We start from the raw sequence: 21440 nt of genomic DNA, 5'->3' as shown, positions 1-21440 counted from the left end.
CATGGAATCATCACTCAGACTCCCCAGTTTTCAACTCATGCCCAGTATTGTTCTACCTATACCTCTATCTACTCTCCCCTTGAATTATTTTGAATTTTCAAATTTTATCTGTAAATATTTCAGTATATATCTCTGAGAGATAAGAACTTTTTAAAATGCAGTCATAACATTGTTCCGACTCAATATATATGTGGAAACATTGAATCTTGGTTTAATAAATTCCCATTCTGGAAACATGAACTTCAGCCTTAGCTGGACAGGGCTTGCCTCTTCCTCATCTGAGGTGCTACACGGCCCATGGCCACTGACACAGAGGAGCTGCTAGAGCCAGAAGAAAAAGCAGGAGGGAAGAGGTGCACCCAAGAGAAACACCCAGATTCACATTTAACAACATGGAAATCACCTGCTATTTTGCAGCGGCCTTTGCCTCACAAATATCACCTGTTATATGCATTTTTGCAGTGGTACTACTTAATGATTTGTCTCATCTGTAAAGACTAACAGGATAAAATACTTCTGTTAGTCCAGGCTCTATACTGCTCTGCCCCTGCTTCTCGTACCTTGCCTTCCTCCTGAAGCCTTCCCTAAATTACTCCCCCACTCTCCCATCTCTGTCCTCCTCCCTATGGATCTCCACCTTGAACTTGTTGCCAAGTCAGTTTGTGATCATTCTGTGCGGTCACTGTTCCCTCCCTGTTATCTGCTCCCATCAACAACATGTCAATTACTTGGCAAGTTAACTTGCAACACTGGTAACAATTTAAAATTTAAATCATGGGGACTTCCCTAGTGGTCAGGTGGCTAAGACTCTACACTCCCGATGCAGGGGGCCCAGGTTCAATCCCTGGTCAGGGGACTAGATCCCACATGCCACAACTAAAAGTTCGCATGCTGCAACTAAAAGATCCTGCATGCTGCAACTAAGACCTGACACAGCTAAATAAATATTTTTAAAAATAAATAAATAAAATAAAATATAGGTTGTCTCAGCCAGAAATCAGTCAGCTGTTTCCACCTGTAAATCCTTCCTGGTGCTCAGACTTGTAGGGGCTACATGCGGGACAGCCAGCAGACAAGACAGCAAGTGCTGTAATCACAGGAGAGCGATGAGAGCGACAGCCCATTGGAGGTGGAAGCTGAGCCCCGCTGGGAAGGATGGGTACCAGTTTGTTGATGTGAAATAAAAGTGCGAACATGCCTAGCAAGGAATCTGCTCTCCTGTAGGTCCTCTCTGGATGTTTAGTCTGAATTTAAGGAAAGTGGAAAGACTTAGCAAGTCGTCCTGAACTGTGTGGCATCAAGTGGGTGGGTCGGTGAGATTTGAGAGATAATGTATTGGTAAGTGCTCAGCATAGCCCTGCTGCAGAGCCAGCACTCAAAGACCAGGGCTGAGTATGGGTGTCAGAGCAGGTGGAAGTGGAAGAGTGCACCTGATGGGGAAAGATGTGGGACGAGATCCCTTGGGCACGCCCCCCCCGCCCCCGCTGAACTCGTTTTCTCCGGCTGTTGCAGGGTAAATTTTAGGGGGCAGGAAGGAAGAAACACTGACCGCTATCACAAATTTGTCCTGGCGGCCTCTAATCAGAGAAATATGCTTGGTCTGTCCAGGGGGAGTTGTTCCACAAACGTTCAAGGGGTGAGAATGCCGTGCGTTCATAAGTAGGAACTTCACCCTGTAAAGCAGAAGACTTTTTTTTTTTTTCCTTTTGTGGTTTCTTGTAGCAAATGTGTGACAATCTATACTTATAGACATCACACATTGAGGAGTGAGTGTGGCCTGGATTTCTGGTCTCCCTTCCTTCACCTCTTTTCTTCTCCTCCTTTCCAGAAAGTTTGCCTGCTGGGAGAATCATTCTGACAATTTCCTGTGCTGTCAGCTCCATAGAATTCAGTTTCTGAGAACCAGCCAGAGGCATGCAGTGACATTGCGTAACCACCTCTGAAGTCAGAGATATCAGCCGTGGAGCTCAAAGGAGCCGTTTCACACCAGCAACATGAAAGGAGCTAGCATCACGGACGGGGCGCCCAAGGTGAGTGGCGGGGCTGTCTGCAGGGGCAGGAGATGGAGCTGCCTGTTTGGGTTAAGGGCAGCGGCCGATTTCAGGGCTGAGTTTCTGATGAAGTCAAAGATGAATACCACTAACATCTAAGTTTGAGAGGAGAAAGTTTCACGTGAGTTTTAAGTATAGAAACTATATGTGCCGTAAAGCTCCTGACCAGTCTGACTCAGAGATGGTTGCAAATTACTTTCTAGCAAAACCTAGTTTACGCGGTTGATAACACAACCCATCCCTTTGTGTCCATTCACCTTCTAACAAACTTCTGAGCGAGACATGGGTCTCTGCCCCAGCCCTGAGTCCTCAGCGGGCCTTCCTCGTGCTGTTTTCACGTTACCTTCTGTACTGACATGCATGAGTGGAGCTCAAGTCTGTGACAGGAATCAAAAAGGATTTGCTGTTTAGAATGTTGAAATGGCTGCTAAAAGAAAACTGCTTGGACACAAGGAAAAGTGAAGGTCAGGGTTATTTTGCTACATCCTTTTAAAATTTTAAGTAGAACAGGAAAAAAAATGAAACAATTATGAAATGGGGAGCTTTCTTATATGATTAAATATGTGTTATTTATTATTATAATAATAACAATAGGTGTCACTGGTGGAATGTACAGCTGAATAACCCATGACAGTCTCTCTTATGTAGATTGCTATCCTAGAATTTTGTACCCGACTATTTTCTTTGAAAAATTTTAAACCTTTGGGAAAATAGAAAAAAAAAATTCATCAACCTGTGCATATCCTTTACCTAGATTCACCGATTCCTGGCACTTTGTCACATTTGTGTGCATCTATTTGTATATATTTAGACACAGGCTACATTCACATTTTCCAAAAATCCAAAAACATCCTTTCTAGCTTTTTTGGCTGTTATTATTTCTTTGCATGTTTATTTGGTTTTTTTTCCCAACCCAGGACTCATTCCAGGATCACACATTTTGTTTGTTAGGTCTCTGTCATCCTTAATCTAGAACAGTCCACTACTTTTTTATTTCTTTCATAACACTGACATTCTCTACGAATATCCAGATTTTTTTATAATTTATACTTTTTTTTTAATGGGCCACTTATTCTGCCCAATTTCTATAGCACTTTACAATGTGTAATTGTAACATGTATATGTGTAATTAACATGTATATATACATATAACATATATTTGATAGTCCCAGCATCCCCATGAATTTCTATTATCGATATTATACAGATAATAACAGATGACCCTTACTGACTGTCCATCTGTCAGGCCTGGTGCTGAGTGCTCTTCTTGCTTTTTCTCATTACATCCTCTTGACATCTCCATAAGGTAGACGTGTTACTCTTATCCCCATTTGACAGATGAGGAAAGTAGGGTTCATTGACTTGCCAAGGTCATTTGCTAGTAAGTGGAATGCCAGGAACCAAACCCAGACAGACTGACGCAGACCCAGACTTAACCAGATCACTATATGCTGACCCTTAGGCCAGAGGTCCGCAGTCTTTTTTTCATAAAGAGCCAGCTAGTATTTTATGCTCTGTGGTCCACCTCTGATCTCTGGTGCATAGTCTTGTTTTTATTTTTTATTTCTGGCCACACCTCAGGTTTCGGGATCTTAGTTCCTGGACCAGGGATCAAACCTGTGCCCCCTGCTGTGGAAGATCAAAGTCCTAACCACTGGACTGCCAGGGAAGTCCCTCTGGTGCATATTCTTTTTTGTTTTTACAACCCTTTAAAAATATGAAATCATTCTTAACTCTTGGACTGGTCATGTGGATTTGGCCCACAGGCCCTAGTTTGCCGACCCAAGTCTTAGATGAATGATGTCTCAGCTCGTACGGATGTCCGCCCTACCCAGTAACAGCAGCACCAGGGCAAGAACCCAAATCTTCCATTCCTAGCCCAGAGGCAACCTCAGTTCATTCTTTCTTGGGTATCCCTACAGAACTGCCAATGCACATGTAAGATAATGATTTTTTTTTAAAGGTTTTTCAAGAACAGGAGCAGTAACTGAACAACTGTTGAGCTTCTTGTCTTTTACAGTGAACAGTACATATTAGAGCTCCATCTGTTTTAGCACCACTGACCTACCTCAGTATTTTCAATGCCTACGTTGTCATTTAGGTGCTTTTGATTAAATGGTAACACAGTGCTTGAAGGAGTCATACCATGTGAGTGGTTCTCAGCATTGGTGCATCTGACTTTAAAGCAACCCTGACTTTCACTTAGGGGCACCCAGACTCCTTTCATGCCCTGAGGTCAGCCTGTGTACGTCAGGTGGTGAACTGTGCCTGTCCTTTCAGGCTGTTCCCCAGTGTTGCTGCTTGACAAACAACCAAGAGTTCCTCGTCAGTAGAATTTCACCTTTGTGCACAGCAGATTTTGTGTAATTGTCTGACTTTTATTAGGTTTCCACAAACTGTCTTATAAAATGAAGAGAAAACTGAAAAATAAACATGATGATATTAGAACTAGGAAACGCTGGTCTCAAAGAGTGTAATTGCAAAAGGTAGAGACCGTTGTGTGTTGCCAAGGTGGTAAATCCAACATCTCATTGGACTGTAGCTGATTGACTCCATGTTCAACTCCATTCATGAGATGCTGGAAAATTAGGTCTGCAAGACAAGGTGAATAACTGGTTTTACTATATGTAAGTCCTTGCTTTGGATTTTTGGTTGTTTCAAAAGTGCCTTATTTATGAAAACAGAGTCTGCCTGTATTTTAGTGATTCGGTCCTGTTTGTTGCACATTGTGTTTACTTCTGAGCATATGTGTCTGTGTGTGCGTGCACATGTCCACACCATTAGAGGTGATGCTGAAAATAGCATCTTTGTGTACAGGCATCTTTGTCTCCCTGGAGTGAATGGCCAGGAATTGAAAGAGGAATCCTGGGTCAAATAAGCATGGTATTTGTTTTCCATCACTTTCTGAGAACTTCTAAAATTTGAAAACTTAGTGTCCATAGTATTTTCTCTACAATCTATATTTTCTGTCTTTTCTAAATAGAGCCATAGGCTGTTTGCTCACTTGGTTTTCTGAAGGGAGTTTTCAAACCAAGTGTCTTTGTCATGTTACTGAAGGGTGGATGTTCCAGAGAACTGATCAAAGTAATATTTATGTTTTAAGAACGTTTAAATGTCCTGAAATGTTCTCAACATTTCAGACTCAGCTTCAGTTAAAAAGCAAATATCCTGTGGTCCCCTTCCATCTCAACTGTGAGTGGGATGGTTCTAGATTCACTCAAGGAGGGTCTAGGTAGAGACTTAGAATAAAAAAAAAAAAAATCACCAACACTCCCAGGGTCAGTTTAGACCCTGACAGGCTGCAGTGGCATCGGATGAATCTGCCGCTAGCCAAGACTCTTCTGCTCTGCTGCTGCTGGGCAAGAGTGCTTGGTGAGGCTTCGTTTGTGAGTGAGGAACAATTTCAGGCTCTCCTTGTACCTTCAGAAGCTCTCAGATGGTAAGCAAGACATTTAAACTCAGCCTTTGTCGAAGAAGGGCAAGTGCGATCACGGCAGGGAACTCACCATCACCCACCAGGCCCTGCCGCATCCCACTCCCACCAGCTCCCACCACCTCAGTTCCTTCCCCTTCTCCCCTGCTGTTCCCGACCTGCGAATGCTCCTCTCTCCCTGTGGCTTGACCACTGGGTCCTCCTCTCAAGCATCTCCCCATCCAGAGGCCTCTCTGGACCACCCTATCTAAACCACCTCCCTTTCCACACCCATCCCATCATTCTCATCCTCCATCTCAGCCTGACTTATCAAGATTGGAAATTGTCTTGCCTTTGTTTCGCCCTCTGGAAAGTCGGCTCCATGAGGGACAGATCTGGCCTTTCTTATTCAGTGCTGCATCTTTAGTGCCTACAGCAATGCCTGGACATAGTAGGTGTTCAAGAAACACTTTGGTCGGTGTGCGTGTGTGAATGAATGGGAGGTTACCGGGAGTGCAGATAGAGCCCTTGCAACATGGCCACGAGGACAGGAATGGTACTTCCTGCTTACCAGATGTCTGGGAACAGAGGTCACCCCTGACTCTCAGCTCTTCTAACCCCTACCTGGCCCCATCCTGACCCGCCTCTCAACCTAGATGCTTGAGAATTACCCCCCTCCTTCTCCCATGGTCAGATGTTGCCTTAGATCTGAGCCTGTGCAATTGAAGTCACGGCCACAAGGACCTGTGGTCTCCCTCTGACCTCATCCAGCAGCCTCATCCCTTCACCTGCCTCCCAGAGCAAAACAAGTAGCCACAGCACCCAGCTTGAAAACACAACTCATGGTCCACTGTTTAGCCTCTAACGCAAGACAGAGTCATTGAGCTCTGGGGGTTTGGGCGATCAACACAGAGCCGACATTCCCGTGGGATCAGACAGTCGGTAAATGAGTAAATGGACACAGTGATCTCGGGTGCTGACAACTGCCCTAAAGCAAAGAAAACAGGGTTTCCCGGTGGCACAGTGGTTAAGAATCCGCCTGCCAATGCAGGGGACATGGGTTCGATCCCTGGTCCGGGAAGATCCCACATGCCGCGGAGCAACTAAGCCCATGCTCCACAACTACTGAGCCTGCGCTCTAGAGCCCGTGAGCCACAACTACTGAGCCCGTATGCCACAACTACTGAAGCCTGTGCGCCTAGAGCCCGTGCTCTGCAACAAGAGAATCCACAGCAATGAGAACAGCCCGTGCACCGCAACAAAGAGTAGCCCCCGCTCGCCGCAACTAGAGAAAGCCCGCGTGCAGCAACAAAGACCCAACGCTGCCAAAAATAAATAAATAAATAAATAAATAAATTTATTTAAAAAAAAATTAGTATAAAAATGAAAAAAAAAAAAAGAAAACAGGGTGACCTGATAGAGGTGATCCACAGAAAGGGCCTCTCTGGAAACCAGAATGATGGGAAAAGCTTTCCAGGCAGAGGGAACAGCAAATGCAAGGGCAGGAATGAATTCAGCAGAGCAGAGCATCCATGAAAACGCCAGTGTTGTCAGAGCAGAGTTAACAAGGGGAGAAAGTGTCAGAAACAAGATTTGAAGGGTAAGCAGGGTCTGTTCACATAGGGCCTCGTCGACGCTGTAAGAACCTTGACGTGCATTCTAACTGCAGAACGCGCTCTAACTGCATTCAGACTGCTACTTTACACAAGCCACTGGCCTGTGTAAAGTAGGAGATAACACGGGCTGATTTACGTCTTTTAAGACATCTTAAGGCTGCTGTGCACACGCAGACAGTCAGTAGGAAAGAGCAGAAGCGGGGAGGTAAGTCAGGAGACAGGGCCAGGGCTTCGTTTTCCATTTTGGATGGTACCGTGCTGTTCTCAACGCACATGGAGAAGAACCGTTTGCTCTGTCTTTTGAAAAAAAATAAAACGTTTGGTGTTTGAGAGTGTCAGGAGATGTGAGCAGAAAGAAGAGTAAATAAAGGTATAAATAGCTTTTATTGAGCTACATGTGCTATATGCTTTATTTTTTTAAGAAACGGATGTTTATTTTCCACCAACTTTATTTCCATTTTCTCTCATTCATTCCACAAATATATTGAGCCAGACGCTGCTCTAAATGCCACAGAAGACAAAAGTCTAGTCCCTTTTCTCAATATTTAATAAACTGTCATTAGCGTTAAAAATCCATTACATTCTATTATTCTTTCCCCTGTTCGATAACCTTTATTCTCTTTTTTTTTAATAAATTTATTTTATTTTTATTTATTTATTTTTGGCTGTGTTGGGTCTTCATTGCTGCATGCGGGCTTTCTCTAGTTGCAGCGAGCAGGGGCTACTCTTCGTTGCGGTGCACGGGCTTCTCATTGCAGTGGCTTCTCTTGTTGCAGAGCACGGACTCTAGGCGCACGGGCTCAGTAGTTGTGGCTCGTGGGCTCTAGAGCGTAGGCTCAGTAGTTGTGACGCACAGACTCAGTTGCTCCGCGGCATGTGGGATCTTCCCGGACCAGGGTTCGAACCGGTGTCCCCTGCATTGGCAGGTGGATTCTTAACCACTGTGCCACCAGGGAAGTCCATAACCTTTATTCTCTTAACATTGTATTTGCTATAGAGCTCACTTTGGGGGTGGGGAGGAAAAAAGGCCAGACAAAACACCAACTGCTTATACTACAAGTTAAAAAAGTTGCCAGGAGACTTTTCAAAGGAGAGTGGCCTGCATGATAATGGAATGAGGAAGCGACCGTAGAAACGTGTGTGGTCATATTGGAACTGTGATGACTCAGGGGGGAAATGACAAGAGCCTGGAGGGGAAATAACTTCAAAGGAGGAAGGTGGGAGGCTGGTAACAAAGAAAAAAAAAAGATACCACTACAAGTGATATTCGAAGACTCCAACATGAGTTGCAAAAAGGGGGAATAAGTATTTTAGGAACCATTTCCAAACGTATTGCCCATAAACCATGTGTTTGTTGGAATGGAAGAGGGCTCCTGTATGCACATGGCAAGGACAGAGATAGGAACAAGAAGGCAGGGTGCACGCCTGCGCCTGGGGCGGCATCTCCTGGCTCTTTGCGGGAAGGCTTTGCCAGCTCTTAAAACTCCTCTAGGAAATGTTATTCCTGGTCAAGTCTGGGCTCTGCGTCGGCCCACTCACTCCAGGGTGAATCGATTGTTCTTTTTCTTTAAACCCGTTGCTTCTCCTTAGAATCAAGAGCAGTTTTGTTTGTTACACATTTGTTACAGGCAGCTTGTCTTTTGGGGCTTGGAGGGGGTGAGAATTGGGGTAAGAAAGCAGTAGGGTGCCTCTCCCTTGGAGACGCTTGCCATCTGGTTAACAAAAAGTAAAAAGTGCCTGTGGAATGTTCTCTTGGGTTCACAATTTTAACTCAGAGGAGGCTGAAAGGGCACGAGAGTCAATCACTAACAGCGAGAACATCAAGTTGCTTCTGTCCTACAGGGATGTTTCCCAACATGGAGGGGATCAACAGCCCTGGGGAAATCAACAGGGACAGTTACAGAGCACACTCTCTATAACCTTCCTTGTGGTATCTCGTGTAAGGCTAGCGATGGGTTTATCTGTGGCTCATTATTGACAACAAAATGAATAAACCCAGTGAACTGGAATAAATGCCCACCAACAGACTGAGAGAAGAACTTAAACAACAGGTGGCTCGTTGCTTTCCTAACACCCCTAAAAGTGACCCTAGCAAATGGAGAATTCGGTGAACAAGTATGAACTTTCACTCATTTCTCTGTGATCCATTAAACAGCTTGGACCAGTTTTGAATTCTTCCTGATCAATCAAATGGAAAATAATCACACCCTGCAGGGACTTTGACCTCATTCATACAAGATGATTTTAGGTGTGGTACACAGGTAGAACATTTTTTAATGTTAGCTCTGTATTTTAATGTGCATTGGAGAAAACTAAAACTAGCTCAACAAACTTGTAATTTCATAGGTCATATTGCTTTGGGAGACTTTTTTTTTTAAATTGGCTTAATTTAATGTTTTCCTTGAAGTTAGAAATGTACAGACAGCACATGGATATGACAGGAAGCATGCAGTTAATAGACACACGAAGTTTAAGAAACACAGTCTTAGACAAAGCTTTCACCTAATTGGCGGTGGTATAATTGCTTAAGACCAATCAAAGGACACGAAACACCTTCTTTCGTCTCCATGCCTTTGGTCCCCTTTACGCTTCAAAACAAGAAAAAGGGAAGGAAGGAAAAGATGAGAAAGGAAAAGATCCCACCTGTCATTTTCTTTAATCCCTCTGATGGCTTTCATGAAGTAGGAGATAAGAGCAAGACAAGAAACCATGCAAAATGCAGGGGGTTGCAGCTGGTTGGGGACCCTACACTTTCAGATGAGGATACTGAGGCCCAGGAAAATTCTCAGCTACTTGCCCTCCTCCCTCCATGTGTTTCTCACAGGAGAGGGCTGAATTCTCAACCACTTACCTTGGCCCAAAATTGCTCTCAACTCCTCTTTTCCCCAAAGCAAGTATCTTAAACAAGAATCCAGAGACTTGTCTAGCAAGGAGTGAACTTGGAGGTGGGGAGGGGGTTTGGGGGATGGATGAATAAATATGCTGGATCTCTAGGGCACTACAAGCTACAGAAACAGTTTGGTATAACATGGACCTGTCTTGGGCCACATCCAAAAATATCAATTACTTAGAAGACCTGGGAGATCTTTATTGTTGCATGTTTTCAACCCTGAGCTTAGACTAACAGAACCTTGTTCACCTTCCTCCCCCCAGCACATGTTGTCAGACATACAGTAGGTGCTTAATAAAGAACTGCCAAATCAGTGAAGCACGAAAAGTGCGTTTTAGCAAGAGTCCCATGAATAGGGGAAGTATATTCAAACAATATACCTTCCAGTAGGACCCAAACCTATTGGAAACCACAGTATTCAGGCATCAGGGAAGAAAATGTTTCATTTCCACTGGGTGGCTTTGGAATTTTTTTCTGACCACAGCCTCTTCCTCAAAGTCTCATTAGTCGGCAGTGCCTTCTGCGGCTACCCAAGTCCCCGTGGCGAGAGGCCTTTTCATCTGAACCATTAGGAAGAATTCAAAGCTGGAAGGATCAGAGTTCAACGTTATCATGGAGAAATCAGTTAAGGTTTGTGCGTGTTCACAGACTAAGCCATGGTCAGGATCATTTTAGAGGTGTTGGGAAAACAAGGAATCCTTCTTTTATTGAAGTTTTTCTTTTTCTCTTATATCCCTTCTCATTTCCAAGTTCACCAGGTTTATTCCCTTCTTAGTCCCCAGTGCCCACAGCTAAGCCGGAGACAATGGCTATTTGCATCCAGATGGGTGGAAGGGAACTGATGTGTTAGATGTGTTATGTAACCGGCCCCAACCTTTCCCACCCATGGCTGTTGGTTTCAGCCCAGATCTCCCACCCCACCCCCAATAGGGACAGTTGCAGAAAGAGCAGTACTCAGGCACAAGTGTTCTAGACCCCAAACCTCACAGCATGCCAGCACCAACTACTACAGAAGGAGTTCCCTTCTGAAGTGATTTCTGCCAGTGTTTTCCAGGGTATGGACTAATCACCTTTAAAAATAATTTCTTTAAAGGATCAAGACGAAGGTGAATGTGAGTATCTGAGTTTCTCTCTTCTGGAATCCATTTCCTGCAAGAGTTCAATTGCTTAGGGCTCAGAGTGAACTGTGTAAATGCATCCATTACTTGTTATTCTGCATTTTTTCCACTAAGTTAAGGAAGTAGGTAATGATGTTTCCCAAGCAACTATCCCATCAGTGGAAATTATCAAAAGTTGTTTCATGTCCCACGTTTTGAAGCAAAAAAGGGAGAAATCAAATTTTGTTTAGAAAGCTCTATTCTACTCAGTTAAGTTTTTTTTTTTTTAAGCTTAAAGGTAACTCTAGATATAAAAGTAATCTGGAAAAGGGCATTTCAGTATCTCAGTTAAATGACTTCAGATCACTTTCTACACATTCTGGAGCCTTTTAGTCCAGAACTTTTCAACTTTTTCAAAAGCGGAGCTGAAGCTAAAACTCAGTTATTTTCTAGCCTATCTGGCAAATTAATATTAACCACAAGAAAGACAGCAGTTTTCCCTCAGCCTCTCTCATTTAACTGCTTTGCTAAGTTTTTAAAAAAAGATAGCTCCAAGAGAAGCAACTCTTCTTTATGCTGTGGGATGATGCAAGAAATTACTTAGCTGTCACCTCATTTAAAAAAAAATTCTAAGTATTTCTGAAAATGAAATGCAGATCATTGCAGCCGAGCTGTGTCAAGCTCTACAGCACCATGTTAGGCATGACACATTAAAAGGAAATAATTTAATATAGTTGCAAATCGCAAGGCAAGTTCTGGTTGTGAAATATACCATTTTGCTATGTTAAGTGACTCTCAGTTCCCTGTAACTTGTGGAATTTTACTTTTCAATGTAAATGTGGCAATGGAAAGCTACTGAAATTCATGAAAGGAAAGAAAAGTTAACTTAGAGAAGAGAAAGAGGAGGAGGCCTGATGGCCTGGTGGCCCATCTCAGCTGCAGACCTCATAATACAACTCCATGTGGAAGGAAAGCAGCAAATGGTTATGCCAATGCCTTCCCCAGTGTTAGGCGAGTGCAAGGCACAGCTACAGTGTCCTGTGGCTGCTGGTCCTAATTTCTGGTCTTGGGGACAGTCCCCTCATGGGGGGCCCTCCCACCTGGCCCAGGTGTTTGAGCCCAGGACCATGTCATTCTGCAGCTGACCACCGGGGAGGGGGCGTAGTGGTGGCAAAGGCACCCAGCCTCCCCCGTTTACCTGGAGACTTATTCGATGCCTCTCTAACTTTGCCTGGGCGAGGCGAGAAAAACCCTTAAAGCTTCGCCCCGCCTAAACTTGTGTGATTCTTAACACACCTGCGGTTAGACCCTGTTGCATTTAAGTGGTAGGTTTTTGTTGCCTTCTCTGGGTGTCTTCTGTGGCCCTACTCTCAAGGAGCTGGGGAGAAAGAAACACTCACAAAATCAGCTGGTTCTCAACAACTGTCCAAGCACTTCTCAGCATTTTTCATGCTGTAAAGGGCCCTCTGATGGATGGGCAATGAGAGTTCCATCGATGGTGTGAGTTATCCCGGAAGTACACAGAGGGTTTCCCCAGATGCCAGATGCTTTTGTGTGGCAAAATGCTTTTGGCTGAGATGAAGACTGACTGGGTCAAGGTTCCCGTCTATCAAATCTGGGAGTAGAACAAGCTTAAGTAATCGTGGCAAGCAGGAGTTCAGGTTCACCAATGCAGAAGCAATTCTCTTCCAACAGAATAGAATCTTCTTTAAACACTAGATTTTTATACTGAAAAAGCAAAACGTGTACATATGGCTTTAAAAATTCAAACTGTACCAATGAACATGGACTGAAAGCATGTTTTCTTTTAATCCCAGAGCTCTATAGTTTCCTGGTCTCTGGTTCAGCTAGCCAGAGGGGGGAGCCCCAATGACTTATGTCATCTTCCAGAAAGATGCTGTACTCATAAAAGCATACATGGGGACATACTGTCTGCACAGTTTCTCATCTTGCTTTTTAAAATATTAATCCTTGGGAATTCCCTGGTGGTCCAGTGGTTAGGACTCTACACTTTCACTGTCCAGGGCCCAGGTTCAATCCCTGGTCGGGGAACTAAGATCCCACAAGCCACGTGATGCGGCCAAAAAAAAAAAAAAAAAATTAATACTCTATTTTAGAGAATGTTCCATTTCGGCTCATTTAAACTCTACCTCATTCTTTCTAATGGCTGTATAGTATTCCATTATACAAATGTGTCATTATTTGCCAGTAATTACATTGAAGCCATTTCCCAAATTCTTAATGGGGAATCTAATTCTGATCCTCTAACCATACAACTTACCCAACTGAGTTAAAAATGTTTTTATCAGCTTACCATGCCTCTCTCCAGAGGCACACTTTGTCATCTGCTCATCCATCGAAATGCACATGCCATCTCATGAAGGATAACATGCTAAGCACTATGGTTTGTAGGCTAAAAGGGCAGACTCCAGGGTCAGAACTGCCTGTGTGCCAATCTTGGTTCTATTCGTTGCCCTCCAAGCAACCTTAGGCTAACTCACTCACCCTCTCTGTGCCTTAACTTTTCATCTCTTAAATGGGACATTAGTAACAGTCCCTGTTTTATGGGATTGTTACTATCAAGTGAGATAATCAATGCTAATTACTTATCCCAGTGCCTGGAACAGAGTTGAAAAGCTGTGAGCAATCCTTATTAATGAGGCATTGGCTACGTAGTGAACAACAATACAAACGTGACTCAATATGCATCCGAAAGATTAGAGAGGATTTTTTTTCTCTTTGATTAATTATGGGAACTTAATATTAGTTGACACATACAGTGTGTAAGAAGTCTGCGTTGTTATGTGGGGTTTGCAAAGTGGGGAGCCTTCCCAGATAGTCCTTGCTGTGATTCCTTAAACGCCTATTGACCCCTCCCTTATCTCTCCCGAGATTGCCTTGCAGAATGCTGTCACCCATCCACATCTCTCATTAAAAAAGTGTCATGTGGATACTTTGTTTCTTCCTCAGGGTTGTCCTCCTTCCTCTGTCTTTCTTCCCTTTTTGGAGAATGTGGGTGGGAAAGGGAAAATGGAGGTGGTGAGGGGATTTTTCTTATGCTCCTGGAAACTTTTCTCTCTCTCCTCTCTCTATTTTGTTTAATGCGCTTTAAAATATGATGGAAAATAAACATTCACGAGCCAACAGATAGCACCATTCTCTCTGCTTTGATCTTTCTAAGCCTATCTATGTATTTATATAATATGAAATACTTCCAAGTACATTGAAGGGGAGACCTTTGTCTTTAAAGATGATCAAAGAGCTTTCTCCGTTCTGCATTTACTCCTGATGTTCTGAGTCTGGGCTCAGCAGCCTCATAAAAGATGTATAAGAGAATATCTCATTGATCTCAAAGAAAAAGTTCCTACATCCAGGGAAAACCTTCATGAACTTCAGGGGTTCACATTTCCCATACATCACAGGATTTGAAATATTTACAGTGCATGCATTTAAAAAAAGTTGTGGCTTATGTATAACTATTCTCTCTCATGGCCCTCAGAGGGGGAGGATCAATCATTCCATCACCTTCCCCTAAAACTAACTAAGAATTCTTGGAAGTAAGTCATGGAATCTGTGAAAAGGAAGCTAAAATGCTAAACATGGATGCTTTTCAAAGAAGGATTTTAGTAGAAGAAAAACGCCCGTCTTGTTAATGGGGTTCCATGATGTCGTACAGAGCAGGGACCCAGCAACAGCTTGCTGCTCAGGGTTCCTTCCACATTTATGATCTCTATCTCTTCCTGTCTGGGACACTTATTTATTTACTACTTCCTGCCGTGAGCTGGTGACCCTGTGCTATGATTTACCTTCCCAAGGAAATGAAGATTTTCTGGCTACTTTAATGGAAAACATTCCAGGATCTCTACTCTCCTATCCCCTGGCCACTAACTCTGTAATTTCAAGAATACAAGAGTCTGGGGGTGGGGGAAGCACTTGTGAAGGATAAAGCGAGGAGAAAGCAGGATTGGGTTGTGATGCTGATCTGACCCTTGTGAAGGGAAAGAGGGGAGCAAGCAGGGGAGGGTAGAGAGAACCTCAGACTGTGAGCATTTTGCACATAGTCTTAGATAACATAATGGGGGGTGGTGGTGACGGGGGGCTTCAGAACAGATTGCCCATTAGAGGAGTCCTGCACTGGGCAGAAATGCTCCAGCCCCTGCTTGTTAACTTCCAGTTTGCAAAGGAAACCAGTGTGGGGCCTCTAAGAGCCCAGCAGTGGGCTGGGCTCAGCTGCAGAGTACTTCATTTGGCCCAAGTAGTCATCTTTTGAAATCTGCCTGGGCATGCCGCAGTCTCCACCACTCCCAAACGTCTGACACCTGGCCTGCCTCCCTGACGTATACTGCTTGCCCGGCTCCTACAACCATTTGAGTTTGCCGCTGCTGCCTATAGATGTCATTAACCCAGCTCCTTCTAAGCTTACGTGCATCTAGACTTTAGCAGATTAGAGTAGGAAATTGACTTGGACTCGGGGAGGCTGTGCACTGAATTGGCAATAGCAGGCTTCAGAGTCCAACGGACTCGAGTTTGAATCCCCACTCTACTGGCTGCTGCTGTGTGACCTTAACCTCTCCTAGTCTCGGGCACCGTAAAGCTCTAAAATGAGGCCAACACAGCAAATGAGCCCCCCCACCGCCAACCCCATCCAGCTCCAACACTCTGAGTTTCTGCAGCTTTGCTCTTTCAAGTGAACTGAAAAAAAGTGGAAAATAAAGCAGGAAGGCAAGCCAGGCTCTTGGAGAGCCAGCATGGGGCAGTCACTGGGGAGCTGTGCCCACCCTCCTGGCCCAGAGAGGGGATGACCATCCTGGCAGTGGGAGTGATGCAGAAGCCCAAAAAGAAGCTTCAGCAGGTGGCATTTCTACAGGCTCATCTAATGTGGTTCTGCTTAGAACTGTAGCTGCTGGCTCTTCACATCACTGCAGAAGACAAAGTATGAGAACCAAATCTGTCTCTCTGCATCTTACTTCCCCTGGTCCACAGCGCGCCTCTCTTCCCTTCTCTGGCAGTTACAATCCTGCCCTTCTTCCAAGACTCACCTCAGGGTTGCCCGCAATCCCTCGCCAACTCCTCCTGGCAGCACTGCTAGAGCCAACTGCCACCCTCATCTGAGCCTCAGGCATCTCCCGCCTGGACTGGACCACTGGCTTTGATGAGCCTCTTTGGCTTCACACTGGCTCCGTGGAATCCCCTTTCCACCCAGCAATCAGAGATAAACATCAACCAATATGGAAACCAAGCCCCAGGTTTTTGTTTACTTCTCTCCAGACAACCTGGTCATCTTTCAGTTTCCCCGACTCACAATGCATTTCGCATAGACACACAAATTCACTCCCTCCCTCCCTCACCCACTTCTCTTCCTCTGCCTGGATGATTTGTCCCCCTTTCTTGATCTGACTAACTTCTACTCACTCCCAGATTGCAACTTCCATGGCCCGTTTCTCAAGGGAATGTTCCCTAAGCCCTCATCCATCCCCACTTCCCAACTGCACTCGTAATTCCTCATAAATTTCTGTATCTTCCTTCATTGCACTTAAGAGAAGTAGAAACCCTACGTTTATTTCTGATGTGACTGGAATGTGTCTCCTCTGCTAGGACGTACACCGGCATGAGATCAGGAACTGTTTTGTTCACTGCTCTATCTCTAGCAGAGTGCTGGGCATATAATCGACGCTCAATACAATCTTGATGCATGATTGATTGAATGAATGAATGAATGAAGCTAGCTAATTACTCCCACGTCTCATTGCAGATTCAGTATAGATTAGCACATTGCATCTGGCCATTGTGTGAACGTCTCCCCAGAGAGGGAATCTCTTATTTGCCTTCGTTTCCCCAGTCTCCTTTCCCTTCTCCCAACTGTTGTATGAAGATGGGCATTTGGGGGAAATGTCCTTTTTGGAAATTGGTTAAGAAGGTTTCTTCCGTTGTACCTAGAACCTAACTGTCTTTGTGCCCAAAGAGAATAAAAATATAAACATATGCCCTCTTTCATCTCTTAAATATCTACACGAATGTTTCCAAATTATCACCCTGTTAAAAAATAACTTGGGAGTGGCCTCAGCGCAACTGCAGTTGTTATCAGGCTGCTTTGCAGCCCTTGTCAGTCCCTTCCATCTGTTGTCTGTAAAGCGTTGAGCGTAGTGCCGGGGCATGGGTTCACGATGACTGTTTGCTGCAGTTGCTATTTCTTGTTCTCCCCACACTGCCAGCCTGTCCGTAAAAGCCTGGGTTGCCCCGACTGGATTGTTTCTTGAACATGCCTAGAGGGTCATCATCTCCAAGTCCCGTGGATGCATGCGGCGTAGGAGCCCAGCCTCCAGCGTGTGGTCAGGGACATTCTCTTCAGGAGGTGACTCGAGCTGAGATCTGAAAGAGGATGAGTCATTCATGCAGAGATCTGGCAGAAGAGTGTTCAGGGCAGGAGGACTAGCAAGGGCAAAGGTCCTGAGGTGGAAGCAAGCTTAGCGCATCAGAGAAGAGTAAGAAAACGATGCAGCTGGAGGGAAATTAACGGCAGTAGTAGCGGCCCAGGCACTACTGCCCGATCAGGCAGGGCAATCTGGTAGGGAGCTTACGTTTTGTTCTAAATGGGGTTCTAAGCAACTGGACATTTTTAAACAAGAGACCAAAAGTCTGATTTATGTGTATAAAATACCATTCTATGCAAATCAAAACTACAATGAGGTATCACTTCACACTGGTCCGAATGGCCATCATCAAAAAGTCTATAATTAATAAATGCTGGAGAGGGTGTGGAGAAAAGGGAACCTTCCTACGCTGTTGGTGGGAATGTAGATTGATGTAGTCACTATGGAAAACAGTATGTAGGTTCCTCAAAAAACTAAAAATAGTGCTACCATGTGATCCACCAATCCCACTCCTGGGCATATATCTGGAGAAAACCATACTTTGAAAAGATACAGGCACCACAATACTCACTGCAGCACTATTTACAATAGCCAAGACATGGAAGCACCCTAAATGTCCATTGACAGAGGAATGGATAAAGAAGATGTGGTACATATATATTATACAGTGGAATATTACTCAGAGCCATAAAAAGAATGAAATAATGCCATTTGCAGCACCACGGATGGACCTAGAGATGATCATACCAAGTGAAGTAAGCCAGACAGAGAAAGACAAATATCATACAAAATATCATTCTGGCTGGTGTCTAGAGACTGAACTGTAAGGGGAAGCGTGCAATAACGGATGTGAGGAGAAGTCTTAGAGTTCACGTGACCTCGGACAAGTCATTTGATCTCTCTGACCCTCCATTTCCTCATCTGTAAGATGGGAATAAGAAAACCTACCTCTGAGGCAGTTGAAAATTAAGTGATATAATGGCTTCAGTACCCCCAACACAAAACAAGTCCCCATTCAATATAGTCCACTGTTACCTACCTTTTCTGGGAGAGGAACTCCCCAAGATTTCTCACATTTTAAAAATTCTTTTATGACACAAATTTTGATAGTCTTTGTTATTAAAACTCTAAGACATTAATTGACTGCAGGAGATGTCTCTGGACCAATTATAATGAAATACTATTCTGAAGGGAATCATGTTATAGCAACATATTTAGGATTTTCCTTCACTGGGACTTTACATCCTTTAAGATGTTGGCTGCTGCTCTGAAGTCTTCAGGCTGTAAGTGCAAAGTAAACTGTGTCTCCATTTTGGACAGATGTGGGTGCCCGATGGGGTGGGTGATCACACAAGCCCATTGTTCTCTGGACAAGCATCCCCACCTTTTGCAACAGGAAAAGCCACCAGCTAAGCTGATGTCAATCTGGGCACTTCAAAGCAACTGCCATGTTGAAGCAACTGCTCTGTCTAAAGATACACACTATCTTATTTCTAGACAAGTGCAAGCACGTTTCAGATGATGGGCTTTTTCTTTTCAGACTATGTTAGATGTATTTCGTGGGAATTGTGATGATGGGTTGGAGATTGTGTTTTGTTTTCCCATTTCTTCCCAGTGTGGACAGTTAAAGTATCATTTTCATAAAGGTAAAATCATGACTCTCATGTGAATATAAAATGAACTCACGTCAAGGATTTTATTAAACTGGGTAATTAATGAAGGAACCAGAAAAAAAGTTAAAATCAGGTCAAAGAGCATTTGGGGATCTAGGTATCTGGAGGCAATTCAATACAGGAATATTAGGCTAGGATTGCCGGGCTAGACACAAATCTGGTTAAAATCCAACCAACAAGATAATAAACCATTAACATTTCAGGTTATCTTTTCTTACTGAACAGAAGTTACTGTCTTCTTTAACTGGAAAAAAAAATCCACAAAGTAGCAAGTAACTTTACTAAGTCTGGACCTTTCATCAATACCCTTTATAAGATTTTAAACCTCTCTTCCCTCTAAATGCTTCAGCTCTGCTCAATTCTCCAAAGCTGAGCACCCATGTTCATGTGGAACCAGCTGACAGCACATTGAAGGGACAGCACTAGAGTGGGCAGACTAGGCAGGCCTCGAGGTCCATCTTCTGGACATCTCAGGGGTCATTCTTACTGAAAGGCATCAAAAAGAGTGGCCAGAGAGTCAGAGAGCTTCCTTCTTCTTAGACAGAAATAGGAACTCTCACCTTGGTGCTGTGCGTCTCTTTACCTTCCAAAGACTTGAACATAAGGCATCGCATCACTCATCCTTATCCACCCACTTACTCACCAAGTAGCCAGTGAGCACCTACTGTGTGCTGGAATCTGGGGGTACAGTAAGAGCAGGAAAGTGTGGCCCCTGCTCTCCTGGACCTTATGCTCTGCAGGGAGACAGATACCAAATAGATGATCGCCCACTTAATGAATTAAATACAAAGGTCATAAATCCTGATATGGAAAGGTGTTAAGAAAAAAAAATGGGGAGAACTAGCTTAGTCTGGAGGAATATGGGTAACAGGGCATCATCTTTCAAGGAAAGGACACTTTAAATCAATCTGGAAGGATGAGTGGGATTTCATGGGGAGCAGGGGGGGAAGGTGCTAACTGTTTTGGGTAGAGGGAACAGCTTGTGTGAAGGATTCGAGGACCCCAAAAGGGTGGCGCTCCTGAGTGGCTGGTGAGGAAGTGAGGCCCTGAGGCTGGACAGGAGAGCAGGGGCCTGGAAGGTTTGGCAGAGTTGGGGCTTCATCCGAAGGGCGCTGGGGAGCCATCGAAGGGCCGTAGGGTGAGGAATGACACGATCAAAATTTGTGTTCCTGGAAAGTCCAGCACTGGGAACAGTGCTGGTAAACACTCAGTAAACGTTGGCTGAATTCGTGAAGGAACACAGGACTGACCCGAGGGGATGCTTCTCAGGATCTCTGGCTGTTAGCTCTAACTCAACTCTTTGCTTTCCAATTTAATCTCATAAACTCACTCAACCTCAGACAAGTAAGGCTTCATACCATCCCTCTAGTTGAGGATCTGTGGTTCACCATGGATGAAAGAGAAAATCTCCACAGGCAGCAATGACCCTCACTGTACACCAGCCCGTAACTCTTCAGGGCCTTCTTCCTTCTTTGAAAAATGAGTTAACAGTGGAGATGCCCCAGGGAGGTAACGCCCTTCCCAAATTGCAAAAACATTTCAAGTTTTCTTGACAAAGATTTTAAAACGAATGCGCCATCCAACAAAGAGCTAATGCACAGGGTATGTTAGGGTGCAAGGAAATGGGCAGTTTCATTCAAGGGTCAGGGTGGGCAGATGTGGAAATGAGTCAGACCTCGCTGGAGGGCCGTGAGCAGCACAGAAGGGGGAGCCCTAATGATTTCCACCTGCAACTCCCCTCCCACAAATGTGTCTGTCGAAATAACAGGGGGAGTTGCAGATAGTTGGCTATCAAGGTAATCATTTCAGCATTGTTTGTAATCGCTAAAAACTGGAATTAGCTAAAATGTCCCCAAATCAGGAAGTTCGAATATGGGTCATTCATACAATGGAAAACCATTCTGCTATTTAAAAGGATAGTGAAGAAAACTGTTTATAGGCCAAGGAAGATGTTCACAATCTATTTTTAAGTGGGGAAGAGCAGATTATAAAACTGTATGTATCATAGATTCTTATTATGTTTTTTTTAAACATCTTTATTGGAGTATAATTGCTTTACAGTGATGTGTTAGTTGCTGGTGTATAACAAAGTGAATCAGCTATATGTATACATATATCCCCATATCTCTTCCCTCTTGCATCTCCCTCCCACCCTCCCTATCCCACCCCTCTAGGTGGACACAAAGCACCGAGCTGATCTCCCTGTGCTACGCGGCTGCTTCCCCCTAGCTATCTATTTTACATTCGGTAGTGTATATATGTCCATGCCACTCTCTCACTTTGTCCCAGCTTACCCTTGCCCCTCCCCATGTCCTTAAATCCATTCTCTA

General features: G+C 44.3%; 1 protein-coding gene across 3 annotated transcripts in view; it reads left to right on the top strand.

The window, feature by feature from the left end:
• The first annotated feature begins 1834 nt into the window (after positions 1 to 1834).
• Positions 1835 to 21440, top strand: part of CASS4 (Cas scaffold protein family member 4) — a 44507-nt gene continuing 24901 nt past the window's right edge. For all 3 annotated transcript variants that reach the window (XM_036824318.1, XM_036824319.1, XM_036824317.1), the window contains exon 1: positions 1835 to 2030. In XM_036824318.1, coding sequence (XP_036680213.1) covers positions 1995 to 2030 — 36 coding nt within the window. In that variant the 5' untranslated portion in view covers positions 1835 to 1994. The remainder of the gene's footprint in view (positions 2031 to 21440) is intronic.

This window comes from Balaenoptera musculus, chromosome 15 (genome assembly GCF_009873245.2).
Source record: "Balaenoptera musculus isolate JJ_BM4_2016_0621 chromosome 15, mBalMus1.pri.v3, whole genome shotgun sequence".
NCBI classification, from domain to species: Eukaryota; Metazoa; Chordata; class Mammalia; order Artiodactyla; family Balaenopteridae; genus Balaenoptera; species Balaenoptera musculus.
The sequence above is the reverse complement of the archived record's forward strand: the minus strand, read 5'-3'. Positions and strand labels throughout refer to the sequence as shown.